We start from the raw sequence: 13,684 nt of genomic DNA, 5'->3' as shown, positions 1-13,684 counted from the left end.
CATCAAGACGCATCGAGAATGACTTTTGTTATCGCAGTGTTGCTGCCTGAATTGAAATTACGTTGGCGCCTAAACTTTCTCACCTCCAATTTGAAAAGAACTGAAATGAAAACATGAAACGTTAAGAGAGAAGCTGGGAAGTCTCAGGCTGTATCAGTAACCAGCGGAGGAGTGGAAGAAAAGCTGATGCAGTTACAAATGTAACTGATTTTATTGATCTAAAGGAGACGGTGAGGTGGTTATACTTCTCTTCTGTTACCTCCATAAAAGAGGAAAATTGGCACAAGGAACCATTGCACCTGTTGGAATACATTTCTTTTAGCAGGCTATAACAGGACTACGGTGTTGTGGTTCCTGTGATTAAGCGACTTCTGGAAACAAACCCTACATACACGTCTGACAGATTGATATAATGCTTTATATAGGAACATCCCAGGAAAATCTTGTTGTACATAAATATTGTTTTAGTGCGTTCATAGAGTTGTCAGTACCATCAAATTCTCAATACCTGTACTAATAAGTACTGGTACCAATGCATGATGTGTACCATAGGTACAACTGAAAATACTGGCTAATGTTCCTGTCCTGTTTGCTTGCATAAGCTGCATCAAAGAATAAGATTTGTGTTTATTTTTGTTAAAATTTCCCATACCAGATATAACAGTCTTGTTTTCAATGAAGCAAACTCATCAGGTCAGAGTACTCCTGCTTTTCTAATAAATACAACATACACAAAAGCGACTTTATTAATAGTGTAGCTGTATATGTTTATTTATTTTTTTTGTCGGTCTGACTAGCTGGTTCTAAAGTCGTCTCCCTACTTCATGGCTCGAGTGAGGTTGGGTGATCTGTCACTTTCCTGAGGCTCTACACAGACCAAAAGAAAGCACAAAAAAAGTTCAGCTGTAGTGACAGGGGGTGTGTTCCATATGTCCATTTATAGCATCTTTTTTTTTTCTTCCTGAAAACAGAAAACAGGTGAAGTGTTTTGAGCAACATGTTTTCCAGACACCAGATAAGACAGTGAAGCATGGTGCAGCGGATCAAAAAGAGCAACAGCACAGAGTAAAAAAAATGTCTAAGAGGACAATGTCCTAGTAAAACCAAGAAACAACATTCAGTATTATTGACCAAATATAGCTCTACTCACACCCCAAATTCAGTATTATTGACCAAATACAGCTCTACTCACACCCCAGAGCAGCAGCAACCTCCTTGAGATCATTCATTCAGACAATTGAAAGTTGAACAGTGTGACTGAAACAAACACTGATAGACATAATTAACCCTTCCGAAAGGAAACGATCGATTAATACAACGAGGTCCAACATTAGACCCCTAGAGAAACAGGGCTATATAAAGTGCAGATGGGCCTGGTCTGCCATGCTGGGAATGGAGAATGGGGAACAGGTTACTAAAAGCACATGCTTCAAACAAAGAAGAAGGTGTTAAAGACCCTTTAAAAAATGGACAGTGTAGTTAACAGCCATTTACCTAAACTTACAAAGTAAATAAATAAAAATAAAATACAAAGAAAATAAATCTATTTCCCAAATCTACCGCAGAGTTTCACTCCAATTTTTCAACCAGAATACAAATTCCACTTGCTTATCTGAATGGCTGTGCTTGTACAGTTGTCTTAAGGCACATGCTGATCTTCAAAATGTAATTCAGTGTAATTTTGTGTGCGATGTTTCATTAGTAGATGGGCGTGATTGCCAATTCTTTTGCCTGACCTGACTGGAAGATCAGCAGTCCACTTAAAGCAATGGTCTAATGTTTTGAATATTTCACACGTGAGCCAGAGAAAGAGACATTCAAATTCGGAGTAACTCTGCCGGACACTAGCAGGTCGTCTAGTACGGATGCACATTACGGTTATTTGGTATTTGCTGAAACTGATGTCAAATGTCTAGCCATCATGCTTGTGCCCTTAGTCCCAGTCTACAAAGCCCGAGGCCTCTTGGGATTGATCTGCTTACTGGCTTGTTCCTCTTTCTGCAGGGCTGAGCGGAACGACCTCACTTTATCTGTCAAATAAAAGAATACACAATATTATGCAATTTCTTAGCAGGAAAGGTGGATGTTTTTAAAGCATTTGTTTAAGTGTCTGGTGGTGATCCTAATATTCTAATAAGCACGTCTGATTGATGTCTGGTTTTTCAAGACTCCCAGCCTTCATGTCACTCAAGCAGAGCTATAAACAAGGGTGCAAACAGACACCGATGGTGCGTTTGAGAATCAGATAGCTGATGTTTGTGGCTGGTCTTAGGTTAGTCTTCACTAATTAAGTTACTCAGACTAGAGACAATTTTAAACATGAATGTTTAGTCAAAAAAAAATTACGTGGTAATAAGTAAGATAAGCCTTGTGCAAGATTTACCCAAGGTTAACAGAAGCACATGTATACACTAACAATTGGCTGGTTACTGGTATTTTGGAAGTTACCATTTACATTGTTGTAGAATTGTATACTTTGTACGGTATAATGTGTGCCCACAAAAACAAGATAATCCTAATTAGAAATGAATCACAGATTTAGGTTCAGATTTAGGGCCAAAGCCCCAGGGAGTATTTGTGAAAATCTTTTGTTTGAAACTTGTGATAAATGCCCATTGTCAACAGGGAAAGAAAAAAAAAAAACACAATCAGAGGATTTAAGAATGTGGGTTACCTCTGAGTTCAATCAGGACGTCGATCTTCTGGTCCAGTATGTGCTCAAGCTGGGAAGAGTAGGAGTCTACATCATAATCCACCTCCTCAGTCATCTCCAGCAGAACCTTCTCATCCTCCAGCCATCTAATTGACCTCTGGACCCAAAAACACACCCACCATTACACACAGGAATAATGACAAACTTTAATACAAGATGATGATGATAATAAACAAACAAACAAACAAATAAATCAATAAAAAGTTACTTGAAATGACCAGTAAAACAAAAACACTTTTATTGTCTATATACAGTGCTGTGAAAAAGTATTTTCCATCTGAATTCTTCTGATTTTGTGTCTCTCTCATACTAAATTGTTTCAGTAATTAAAACGAAGGCAACTGATATAAACAGAAAATACAGTTTTTAAATATTAACGCTATTTATTTTTCGCAAAAATGTTATCCAATACCAACTGGGCCTGTGTGAAAATGTATTTACCCCCATAGTAACTAATTCCCCAAATTTATGGCAGTGCATTCATTATGAAGTTCAGCTGGACTAGACGTAGCAATGACTTATCAAGAAAGTCACAAAAGAGCCAAGGACAACATCAAAAGGATCTACAGGCCTCTCTTGCATCAGTAAAGGTCACTATTTATGACTCCACTATCAGAAAGACACATCTGGCATAAACCAAACACTAAATTCCACAAAAAGAACATCATGACTACAGTCAAGCATGGTGGTGGAAGTGTGATGGTGTGGGGATGCTTTGCTGTTTCAGGACCTGGGCAACTTGCAATAATTGAGGAAAACATGAATTCTGCTCTCTATCAGAAAATCCTAAAGGAGAATGTCCGGTCTTCAGTCCATAAATTGAAACTTATGTGCAACTGGATTATGCAGCAAGACAATGATCCAAAGCCTAGGAGTAAGTCCTAGTCCTAGATGTAAGTGAAAGTCTGATCTCCAGTTATCGGAAGCGTCTGGTTGCAGTTATTGCTGCTAAAGGTGGCACAACCAGATTTTAAGTTTAAGCGGGCTATTAGTTTTTCGCATGGGTGATTGGTTTGGGTAACTTTTTTCTTCAATAAAAATACAAAAAAAAAACTGAAATAAAAACTGTTGTGTGTTTACTCAGGTTGCCTTCGTTTTATGTTGTATTTTGTTTGAAGATCTAAAACTATTTTGTATGAGATCAGCACTTTTTCACAGCACTGTATGTAAGCCATTGACAAATCATGATTAGACACTAGGTAAATAATTTTTCGCAACTTTTAAGACTTTCAGACTGAAGACAAATTTCACACTGCAGAGGAATATTAATATGAAAACCAAGTGAAGCCTGCAGGATAAGCTCATAGTGTAACTGTGTCACCTGAAACACTGCTCGGTGGTCCTCCAGTACCTGCTCCTCCATCTCCACTAGTTGGGACACCACCTCATGGAAGGTGAAGAGCTGAGGAGACACTTCCTCTTCCTGAAAAAATATCACAAACCTCCGTCTTTAAAACAACAAACCTCTTTCTGCATTAAAATTACTGATAGCATCCATTTTTCCCCAGACACCTGAAAACAAAACTTTATCTTTGGGTCAGGCTAATCTTTACAAAACTTTACATCTAAAATTGCTGAAGATAAGCGCGTGTTGTTTCAGTGCTTTCGGACTAAGAAAGCTTTAATCTGTTTCGTACATTCTGTTCACAGAGCAGCTTGAGGTCATCTCTCTGAGGGGAGGTACTCAGTTCCCACTCTTCCTCCATGTTGTCCAGCTGGGTGATGGCGTTGATGTTGGGTCGCACTCCTTCAGCCATGGTGTTCGGGTCCACGGTCAGCTCCTTCACTCTGTGTTAACAGGAGAGAGCATGCTCAAATTCGTCTGCAGGGGGCTTACTGGTGTGAATAACACCAGGAACAAGAAAAAGGGGCTGCATTTGATTCATTTGATAGGCGTCTTTACGTTTTACTGAAATACAGACATCTAGAATAATAATAATAATAATAATAATAATAATAATAATAATAATAATGTGTTATGGCCAGATACCTCTGATTAGGGCAATAAAGTAGTATAAGGCACATCATACATTTGAATGTTTTTTTCCTTTGCCCTTGAATGATTAAATACTTAAATGCTTAAATTCAAATAACATTCAAATGGTAAAATGTGTTCTGATGACTCTAAATACACTAAGCCTAGTGACAAATGATAACATGTTAAAAGCAGCAAGTGGTCGTACTATGAAAAACAGGCCATAGAAATCTGAGATGCATAAACAATCGTTTTGGCATGGCATGCTGATTTTATATCTAATCAAGCCCCCAAGGTGCCTAGAGATTCCCACCACTCACCTTACTGCTTATGATGTCATTACATTTGATTCTTTCTTAATGCACACAACAGAAACACAGTATACATTCCCAGGGTTACAAAGTGAAATGAAAGCAGATTAATAAAAAGGTGGGAGGCTGACGAAAAAATATTCCTCAAGCACACCACTCAAAATGATAAAAAGCATCATTTGTTTATGCTCTAATGGGAGGCCGTGCGTGTTATCTATGCATGTGACTCGGCGTGAAGGTGTAAGCTGCTTCTCATGCATCATGGGGTGAAAATCAGCCAATTAGATGCAAACAAAGATTTAATAGTGTGTATCTGCTGCGAAGGCACATGGGGAAGCTGGATAAATAAGCTTGTGCTCATACTCGCAAGTGGGAGAGACTAATCCCAAACTCCTTTACTCTGGAGCAGCAAGGAATAAGCAGGAAAGACAAGTAAAAAGTGAGAGACAGAGAGAGAGAGGAGTAAAAGGAAGAATCAGGACAACCGTTTGTCCTGCACACAAAATACATCACTAATAAACAAGTTGTTATTTTTAGCATTATAAATAGTTCACTTGGTTGTATTTCATCAATAATCAAAATCCAGTAAACACTTTATATATAGAAAACCAAAGAGACTGCATTTATACCTGTTGGCATATCGTAGTGTGTTCAGAGTGTTTTCACAGGAAGCCATTCCAGGAGAAATGGTAGCAATCTGATCAGGAAAAAAAAAATAAAAACAAATCATAATCAGAGTTGTCCATAAATAAACCAGGGTTCACTTGCATTAAAAACAAGGTTGTAATTTTTATTATTTAAAAAAAAATTGTGTGAAACAGGAAGTGGCTATTCACCATGCACGTCCTTGAGTTCTCACCGATGAATGAGTCTCTGAGCACGTGCGTAAGTTTGCTGGCTCTGAACGGCGTGTGCGGTTTGTTCCGCCCCAGGGCTCTAATACACTCCTTGATGGAGACAGGACACCAGCTATTTTAGACACCAGCTCAAAAAGCTTTAGGATGCATTTCAATGCTAAAATTCACCATTTCATAAATCAGGAACACACAATGTATTAATCGTTCATAATTCAGAAAAATATTCTGACTTTTATGAAAAGACGTTCTGAATCCGGATGTAACTATAACTACGCTTTTCTACGGTAACTTGCCGACCTTCAGTGCAAGTAGGCTCTTGTTGATCTCTGCTCCCTCCAGCCGTGTCCGGCGGTCAGCACTGGATGTATCAGCGCCACGCTCGTTCCCTGCCAGGTCAATCAATGAAAACTTGCCGTGCATCTTCCCCTTCCTGCGCAGAATAATCTGGAAGACAGCGTGGCTTCGGGATGAGTGAGCGTTGGCAGAAGTCTGTCCTGAAGTTCTGGGGATCAAGAGGTGAAAAAAATTACTACTAGGTTAATAAGAAAAAACATTTTTTCAGATATATAATATAATCACACAGCATATTTATTACATCAGAGAGCATTACGCTGTTTTATAGAGTTACCTGCAGCTGTTTCCGACCTCAATGAGCTTGAGGACATCTTCAGTGCAACTGACCTCTTTCTCCTGCAGCCCAACCACTTGCACCTGCTGTTTCCCATCCTCCATTACACGCAGCTTTGTTTTACGGTTCAGCAAGTCAAACACCTGGGAACAGCATCAAAAGCCACAAAAAGTAAGTGACTTGGGCCAGATCAGGCACAAAATATATGTACTTCAAATAAAAAAAATCTCCTTCCGATCTTCCACATCCACTAACCCTTTATAACCACTAGAGAATTGCTTTACAACATCCAAAGCACTGTTTTCTGGAGGATGACCAGAAGTGTTCGAGTCACTTGCCTTTCCACTGTAAATTTCAAAGAAGGTTGCGTAGACTTGAAGATCCAAATTCTTGTAGTTGGGTTTCTTCAGCATAAGGAAAACATCACGAGCTACATGGAGTAAACAGAAGAAACATATTTGAGACTGCTTATTTTGAAGCTATTCAAACTGCAGCTTATAGTGATGTGGAATAATATATGGAAACTGTTGGCTTTTTTGACATATTTGGACAAGCAAACATTTGATCATCTTTGAAACAGTGCCTATTAATAAAGGTCATATACTTGAACAAAGCCACAAGGAAAATGAGCTTTTTAAAAGAAATATCAATAGATGTGATAATCATCTGTGGAAAAAGTAAGTACACCCTTAGATACAGAAGCTAGAATTGCCCCCTTTAGCAGAAATAACTTCTTGTAGGTGTTTTGCATAATTGTCCACCAGGCTTGCTGGAAATTGTGACCACTTTTCCATGCAATATTATTTCAGTTGTAAGATGTTTGAGGGTTGCATGTACTGCATCCTTGCATGTACTGCCCGTTTCAAATCCCCTCACAACATTTCAATGGGATTCAAATCTGGGCTTTGACTAGGCCATTCCATAACTCTCCATTTCTTCTTTTTGAGCCATTCCTTGGTGGATTTGCTAGTGTGCTTAGGATCAATGTCCTGTTGAAAGGTCCGTTTTCGGTTCAACTTCAACTTTTGGACAGATAGTCTCACATTATCTTCAAACATTCTTTGATATGATGCAGAATTCATAGTTGAATCAACGAATGCAAGCCCTCCAGTCTCTGAGGCAGTGAAGCAACCACAAACCATAACATTTTGTCCACCATGCTTCACAGTTGGTATGAGGTGTTTCTCCTGAAAAGCGGTCTTTGGTCCGCCCCAACCATGTCTGCTGTTACTGTGGCCAAACAACTCTATCTTTGATTTGTCTGACCATAGCATATTATTCCAAAAGGCCTGGTCTTTACCTATATGCTCATTGGCAAACTGTAATCTTGCAAAAGGATTTTTCCTGGCATGCCTCATATTTCATGCAGGTCAAATTTGTGCAATCTCTTTCTGACTGTAGAAGCATGCACTTTGACACCAACAGTTGCAGATCCTGAGATGAAAGTTTAGGGTTCCATCCTGGAGACTTCTTTTTGCATCAGATGGTCTGCTCTTGGGCTGAATTTGCAGGGACGGTCAGTCCTGGACAAATTGGCAGTCATTTGAGATCTGCGCCACTTGTAGATGATTTTCCTTACAGTGGAGTGATGTATTTCAAATAATTTGGAGATCTTTCTAAATCCATTGCCAGACTCATAAGCATAAACAACCTTTTTTTCTGAAGGCCTTACAGAACTCTTTAGATGTTGGCATGCTGACACCACACACCTCAATAGGGAACACCAGACACTAGATATGAGAGAGGTATAAATAAGACAGGTTTCAGTCACTGGCACCCAATCTTGAACACCTGATTCTAATTGTATGGATTTGAAGCTGTGATAAATGTAAGGGTGTACTTACTTCTCCATGTGATTAATTTGATTTTTTGTTCATTTAAATTGGGAAAATTACTCCAAAACTCAATTTCCTGTGTCATTTTATACAGTGTATCAGCTTTATTAATAGGCACTGTTTCAAAGAGGATCAAATGTTTATTGAAAAATAAATAAATAAAACCAACAATTTCCATGGGGTGTACTTATTTTTTCACATGACCATATATTTGAAAAGATTAATTGTGGCTTTAAAAACTCTCTTAAACATTTACCAGCTAATGCATAGATTCCTTTTGAGCAATCCTGGTTCTTTCCAGAAAAATCTCCACCCATGGTCTGAAAAACCAAAGACATCAACATAAATGCTTGAGGATAAGTGCGGTTGTGCGTAATAAGCGATGTGCACTACAATGAGCTCCATACAATGAGCTACATACTTCAATATTACTATTACACACTGTACAATCATATAATACATGTCTCTCACGTGCGTTTTCCCACTTCCGGTTTGACCGTACGCAAAGCATGTAGCCATTCCTCTGTCAAAGATCGTTTCCACTAAAGGTCTTGCTGTAAACCTGCACAGAAGAACTTCTTAATTTCCACTCAAGACAACAACAAACTCTTAACATTAGTGGATTACAAATAAGTTGTGGATGCACAGAAAAGAAAAAGACAAACCTGTAAACCATTTCATTTGATGTACTGTCGTCAAAGGCATAATCAAAGCGAAAGGTTTGATTCTCTAGGTATCGGGTGAGGTCCACTTTCTGCTTAGGCTCATGGACCAAGACGACATCTTTACTGGGGATGGTGAGCACATCCAGCTCCTTTGCAGTGAGTTCTACAATACAAGACATGACACGTCCTTTAACACCACAGCTCACCACACACACTCGGTGATTTGAAAGACAATTGTCGCATTCAGTCTTTATGTTTATTTTATGCTATTTGAGATTTCTATTCCTATTAAAAGGGAATCAAAAGGCTTATTCAGTATCAACTAGGATGGGTTAAAATACTTTGAGCCAAAACTGTTAGCTATAAGAAACTGGAGATTACACATATTCAGAACAGCGGTAGAGCATTTTAATAAGTCATCATGAAAATATACATAAGTCTGTTTCACCTTTTTTGTTAAGAGGGCGCTTCCTCACACAAACACATATTCGGTGCTCTTCAATCTGCAAACATTAAGATTCTCACCACAGTTTTTATTTTAATCTTGTTTAAAATCAGCACACAAAACTTTCACAAAAAGATCAGGCAAACATCTTTGGCAGGGTAATAAATAATACACTTCGGTTCATACTCACCAAATCCGCTGTGGTTAGTGGTTTGTAATCCATACTTGCCCTAAAATCTCTGATCATCTGCATTATTTCATAGTTGGGGACTGTCGTGTCCACCTCCTTCAAAACAAATAAGATTATTCATCATGTAACATATGACAAGACGTTACAACGAGACAAAGTCAGAGGTAGAACTAGAGGTATATTTTGCATTTAACATAAGACCAGCTCCCCAATCCAGAACGTAATAATGACCATTATGGGGGAAAAGTGCAAAACTAGTCTTTAACACAAATAATATAATCATAGTGACAAAACACAAGGCAGATAATACACAAATTCAGCCCCAAGGTTAAATTAGGGCTTTTATGTGAGCGTGTAGCATTCACACTGCTACATCAGGACAAGAGACGATAATCGAAGCAATATTGTGATTATGGGATTTTGAAAGTCATAGGCGTGCACTGACCTGCGCTCTCTTCTCCCTTAGCTCTTGCTGCTGCAGTCGCCGCCTCTCTCTCTTCTCCTGCATTTTCTCTACCTCTTTCACACAGTTGGACTTCCTCCTCGCTGCCAAACATCATGACAATACAGTCAGACAATCCTGACTAAACAACAGCATCATCCACTTCCTTTGTAAAAGGATCTTTTCCTCTTCTCTATCTATAATATACCCTATTGAATGTACAACTGCTTCAAATTCTGTACGACGGAACAACTGAACACAGACTAAATAGCAATTTAGGTGAATAGCCGTGAATAGCCTCCATTAATTCAAATCATTCAGTGTGTACTGTTACAACCCGCTATCTTGGGATGGGAAGTTTTTGTGTGCTGTGACATAGTTTGTGTGCAGGTCCAAACTCCCTCCCAGACTTCCCAGCCCGCCCTAGCCTGCCTTGCTCTCGCCTCCCAGGATGACCTCACTGATTGGCGGCCATATTTAAAGAGGAAGAGGAGTGAGAATGGGGTGGGATGTTGGAGTTCAGAGATTGTGTTTGGTTGTGCTGCTTGTATGCTATTTTCTAATGGCTGTTCTGGTTTTTGGACTTTGAGTTTGGTTGTCCCTGTATCTGTTATTGTGCATTCTCTTCACTATTGTATATATGTTCACTTGGTTCACCGGCAGTAGGGGTGTGGCTGCCATTTCTTTTGGGAGAGGGTCCTTTTGTCTCCGTTTTTTTGCTTAGGTAGTCAGGGAAGTATCTTTGTATTTTTCTTTCTTTTCCTTTTAGGTAAGCTAGCTACCTAATAATAGAATTCTTTTGTTTATTATTTTGGCCTTGGCCCACCCTGATGTTATGCCTTGTTTGGTCAATTTGTACAGTTATATGTATATAATTGTCTGTTACAATATACCACAACCTTTTTCGTGTTGTTATTCCTGGCTTCCCTTATTTAAAGATCAGTTGAATCCTGAGCTGGTTACTCTATGCAGCCTAACCTAGACTGGGTGGTAACAGTACAAATCAGAGGAAAAGCAAAAGAGCAAAAACAATACTCTTTCTTCTTCTCTAAAATGTTGAAATATATTTCTCCACAGAGCTGCAAAAAAAAAGAAGAAGCAGCAAATAAGGAAAAATACCATAGGAAGCCCATTTAAGGTGTTGAACTATGGTCTCCCTTAGAGCAGTGTGTAGATAGAAAACACTTGTGAAGCTGCAGTAAGACCATTACTTTGTGTCAAGAATAGAGTGCTATTTTAATCAAAGGTGTGCAATAACCATTCTGCAGCTGTTGTTAGTATTTCCGCTGATTAAAACACCTGCAGCTGAGGAACTTCTGTGTTCGTCATTAGGCTAGACCGATTAAAAAAAATGCTTTGTTTTGACAACAGAAACCCTTATAGAATTTGTATTGGTTTTAATTGGAATTGCATTGGTTTTAATGGAATCTGTAATGGTTCCTTAGGGCCTCTAATGGTAATTTGTTGCAGTCTATTGGTGGCATGTTATGTCTAGGGGTACCATTAAGGACCAATAGAACACCTTTGAAATTTGGTAATGGTTTTTAAGGTTTGTAATGGTATTTGTAGTGGTATCCATTAGAATTTCTGTGAAATTCAGAATACTGACAGGAAGCGCAGGTTAAACCGAGCTTAGTAACAAAACAAACTAGCTTTTCAAAATAGTTTTTTTGTGTGTGCTAAATTATTAATACAGACACTCGGAAATTCAAAAGTGCTAAATCTCTTATTCCCCAATGTCTATAGGAAAAAATATGTCGCTAACTGTAATGGGTGTTACGGCTTTAAAAAAAACAAACAAACAAACAAAAAAACTAGATGGACTTGATAACTAAGTAAATGTGCCGGCTAGTTAGCTTAGCAACCGTTGCTGCGTTGACTGCGCTAGGTATGTAGCTTAGCTACCACAGCAACAGGGATGCACTGGCTAACCAATAAAGTGTCATTCAGTTCATGTAAAAGGCTTGTCGGTTCGCTAACGCTAGCATTACTAGCACTTCTCTTAGCCAATGCTAGCTAAGCGAAGCAAATAATGACTACACGTTAATAGCTAGTTACACTACCCAGCTAAAATAATAACTTAACTAGGGAACTCACCGTCACTCAGTTTTACCTTCACGACAATTTTACTTAAGTTTACCGCCATGGTTTCTCAGAGACGGGAACGAGCGTGAGAGCGCGAGTAATAAACCGGTGGTTTTGTTCTGGAATAAAGTTGGTTTGACGTTCGATATTCGCGGATATGCGGAAATTAAGGGACTGTCTCTAAAGTTACATACGACATTGTTAAACACGTTTCTAACTTCAATAGCATTTTGAAGGGAATGACTTAGTCATATAACCAACTGTAAAGTGTTCATCTAGGTGTCAGCTATAATGCACACCTCTTAGATTTTTTTATATGTAACAAAAGAAACTATTAAATCATATGTAAATATTGCCATGTATTTCACTACTGCATGGGGTCATACACAAAATATACCATTATTTAAAGCTCAATAGCATTTGAAGGGAACGATGTACAGTCATGATCCCAACTGTAAAGGGTTCTTTATGCATGTTTATGCATGTTTTTGGCAGTGCTGGCTTAGCGTTATATGCAATTTACTATGAAAATAAATGTTGATTAGTAATTAATTAACTGATAAAGAGACCAGGAGCTGAACCTCGAGGGACGCCTTGCGTGTCAGGGGCAGAGTAAGATTTATTCCACCAGGTAGATCCATACTGAGACTTGCCAAGGAGATATGAAGTAAGCCAAACAAGCTGAGACAATGGGTGTACTTTTAAGACACTCTTGCTTGCACCTTGGTTTATTGCAGTGGCTGGTGGAAGTGTGATGTGTGCGGGGCGTACTGACAGGTTGATTGGTTGTTCACACCCTCTGTCCTCCCAACTCCTCTTCCAGATAAATATCAGAGAGAGAGAGTGTCTTGTCGGCTCCCCTGCGGAGGAGGGAGATTCTCTTTTGTAAAGGGACATTTAAGAAATGAGCAGTACTGTGAAAGGGAAGTTTGTTTTCTTGGTCCAAATTAGGGGTGTAACATGGTGTTATCTGTGTCCTGTATCTGTTTAATGCCTCAAGGCTGTGAAGAGGAATAAATCTTCCTCCTTTTCCCAACGAATGCTCTCTTAATCAACTCTCTCCACAGGTATGTAATGGAAACGTGTTCATCAGGGATCCATAACATAAGTCAAGCCACAAGATCGGCTAGCGCTCGGAGAGATGGCCTGAAGGCACATATTAGCAATGATGTTAATGAGAAGAAATGTAATAGATGCTCAAAATAGTTTATCTTCTTGTATTGTGTTTTGTACAGGGAAATTTAAGAAATGAGCAGTACTGTGAGAGGGAAGTTTGTTTTCTTGGTCCAAATTAGGGGTGTAACATGGTGTTATCTGTGTCCTGTATCTGTTTAATGCTCTACGTAACCATGTCTGTATCTGTATTAGGGATTTAAACTTAAAGTGGGATTGGACTAAAACCTTTTTTTGTTTTGTTTCATTATTAAATATGCAAATGCTCTCATCAGCACATCTGACTCGGTGTTAGCATACGGACCTGAAATATTCCTTGGAAGTAATGTGTTTCCTGAAGTAACCCTTATCTTCATCATCTTTCT

The 13,684-nt window shown here is 38.9% G+C and overlaps 1 protein-coding gene across 6 annotated transcripts; it reads right to left on the bottom strand.

Moving 5' to 3' along the window:
* Positions 1–479: 479 nt before the first annotated feature.
* Positions 480–12,318, bottom strand: LOC108265366 (kinesin-like protein KIF2A). 6 transcript variants are annotated; one of them, XM_047155709.2, is made up of 18 exons: positions 12,159–12,317; positions 10,065–10,165; positions 9,620–9,715; positions 9,433–9,487; positions 8,985–9,147; positions 8,791–8,881; positions 8,576–8,639; positions 6,823–6,914; positions 6,485–6,627; positions 6,154–6,358; positions 5,836–5,946; positions 5,629–5,696; positions 4,351–4,501; positions 4,035–4,136; positions 2,675–2,810; positions 1,983–2,030; positions 1,193–1,257; positions 780–867 (listed from the first exon to the last, which is right to left on the bottom strand). In XM_047155709.2, the coding sequence occupies exons 1-17, from the start codon at positions 12,205–12,207 to the stop codon at positions 1,226–1,228; spliced, it is 1,707 nt and encodes a 568-aa protein (XP_047011665.1). In that variant the 5' UTR covers positions 12,208–12,317; the 3' UTR covers positions 780–867; positions 1,193–1,225. The 6 variants fall into 6 exon arrangements, with proteins under 6 accessions (XP_017323100.1, XP_017323099.1, XP_017323101.1 ...); XM_017467611.3 differs by lacking the exon at positions 1,193–1,257 and having other exon boundaries at positions 480–867; positions 9,620–9,712; positions 12,159–12,318; XM_017467610.3 differs by lacking the exon at positions 1,193–1,257 and having other exon boundaries at positions 480–867.
* Between the last annotated feature and the right edge of the window lie 1,366 nt (positions 12,319–13,684).

Source organism: Ictalurus punctatus, chromosome 5 (genome assembly GCF_001660625.3).
Source record: "Ictalurus punctatus breed USDA103 chromosome 5, Coco_2.0, whole genome shotgun sequence".
NCBI lineage: Eukaryota > Metazoa > Chordata > Actinopteri > Siluriformes > Ictaluridae > Ictalurus > Ictalurus punctatus.
The sequence above is the reverse complement of the archived record's forward strand: the minus strand, read 5'-3'. Positions and strand labels throughout refer to the sequence as shown.

Excerpts from the sequence above, each read along its gene's own strand:
- LOC108265366 (XM_017467610.3), bottom strand. The coding sequence starts at position 12,207 with ATGGCGGTAAACTTAAGTAAAATTGTCGTGAAGGTAAAACTGAGTGAC. Across the intron at positions 5,697-5,835 it reads AGAACTCAAGGACGTGCATG|ATTGCTACCATTTCTCCTGG; the intron begins GTGAATAGCCAC and ends TTTCCTGATCAG. Across the intron at positions 4,137-4,350 it reads AGCTGCTCTGTGAACAGAAT|GAAGAGGAAGTGTCTCCTCA; the intron begins GTACGAAACAGA and ends ATATTTTTTCAG.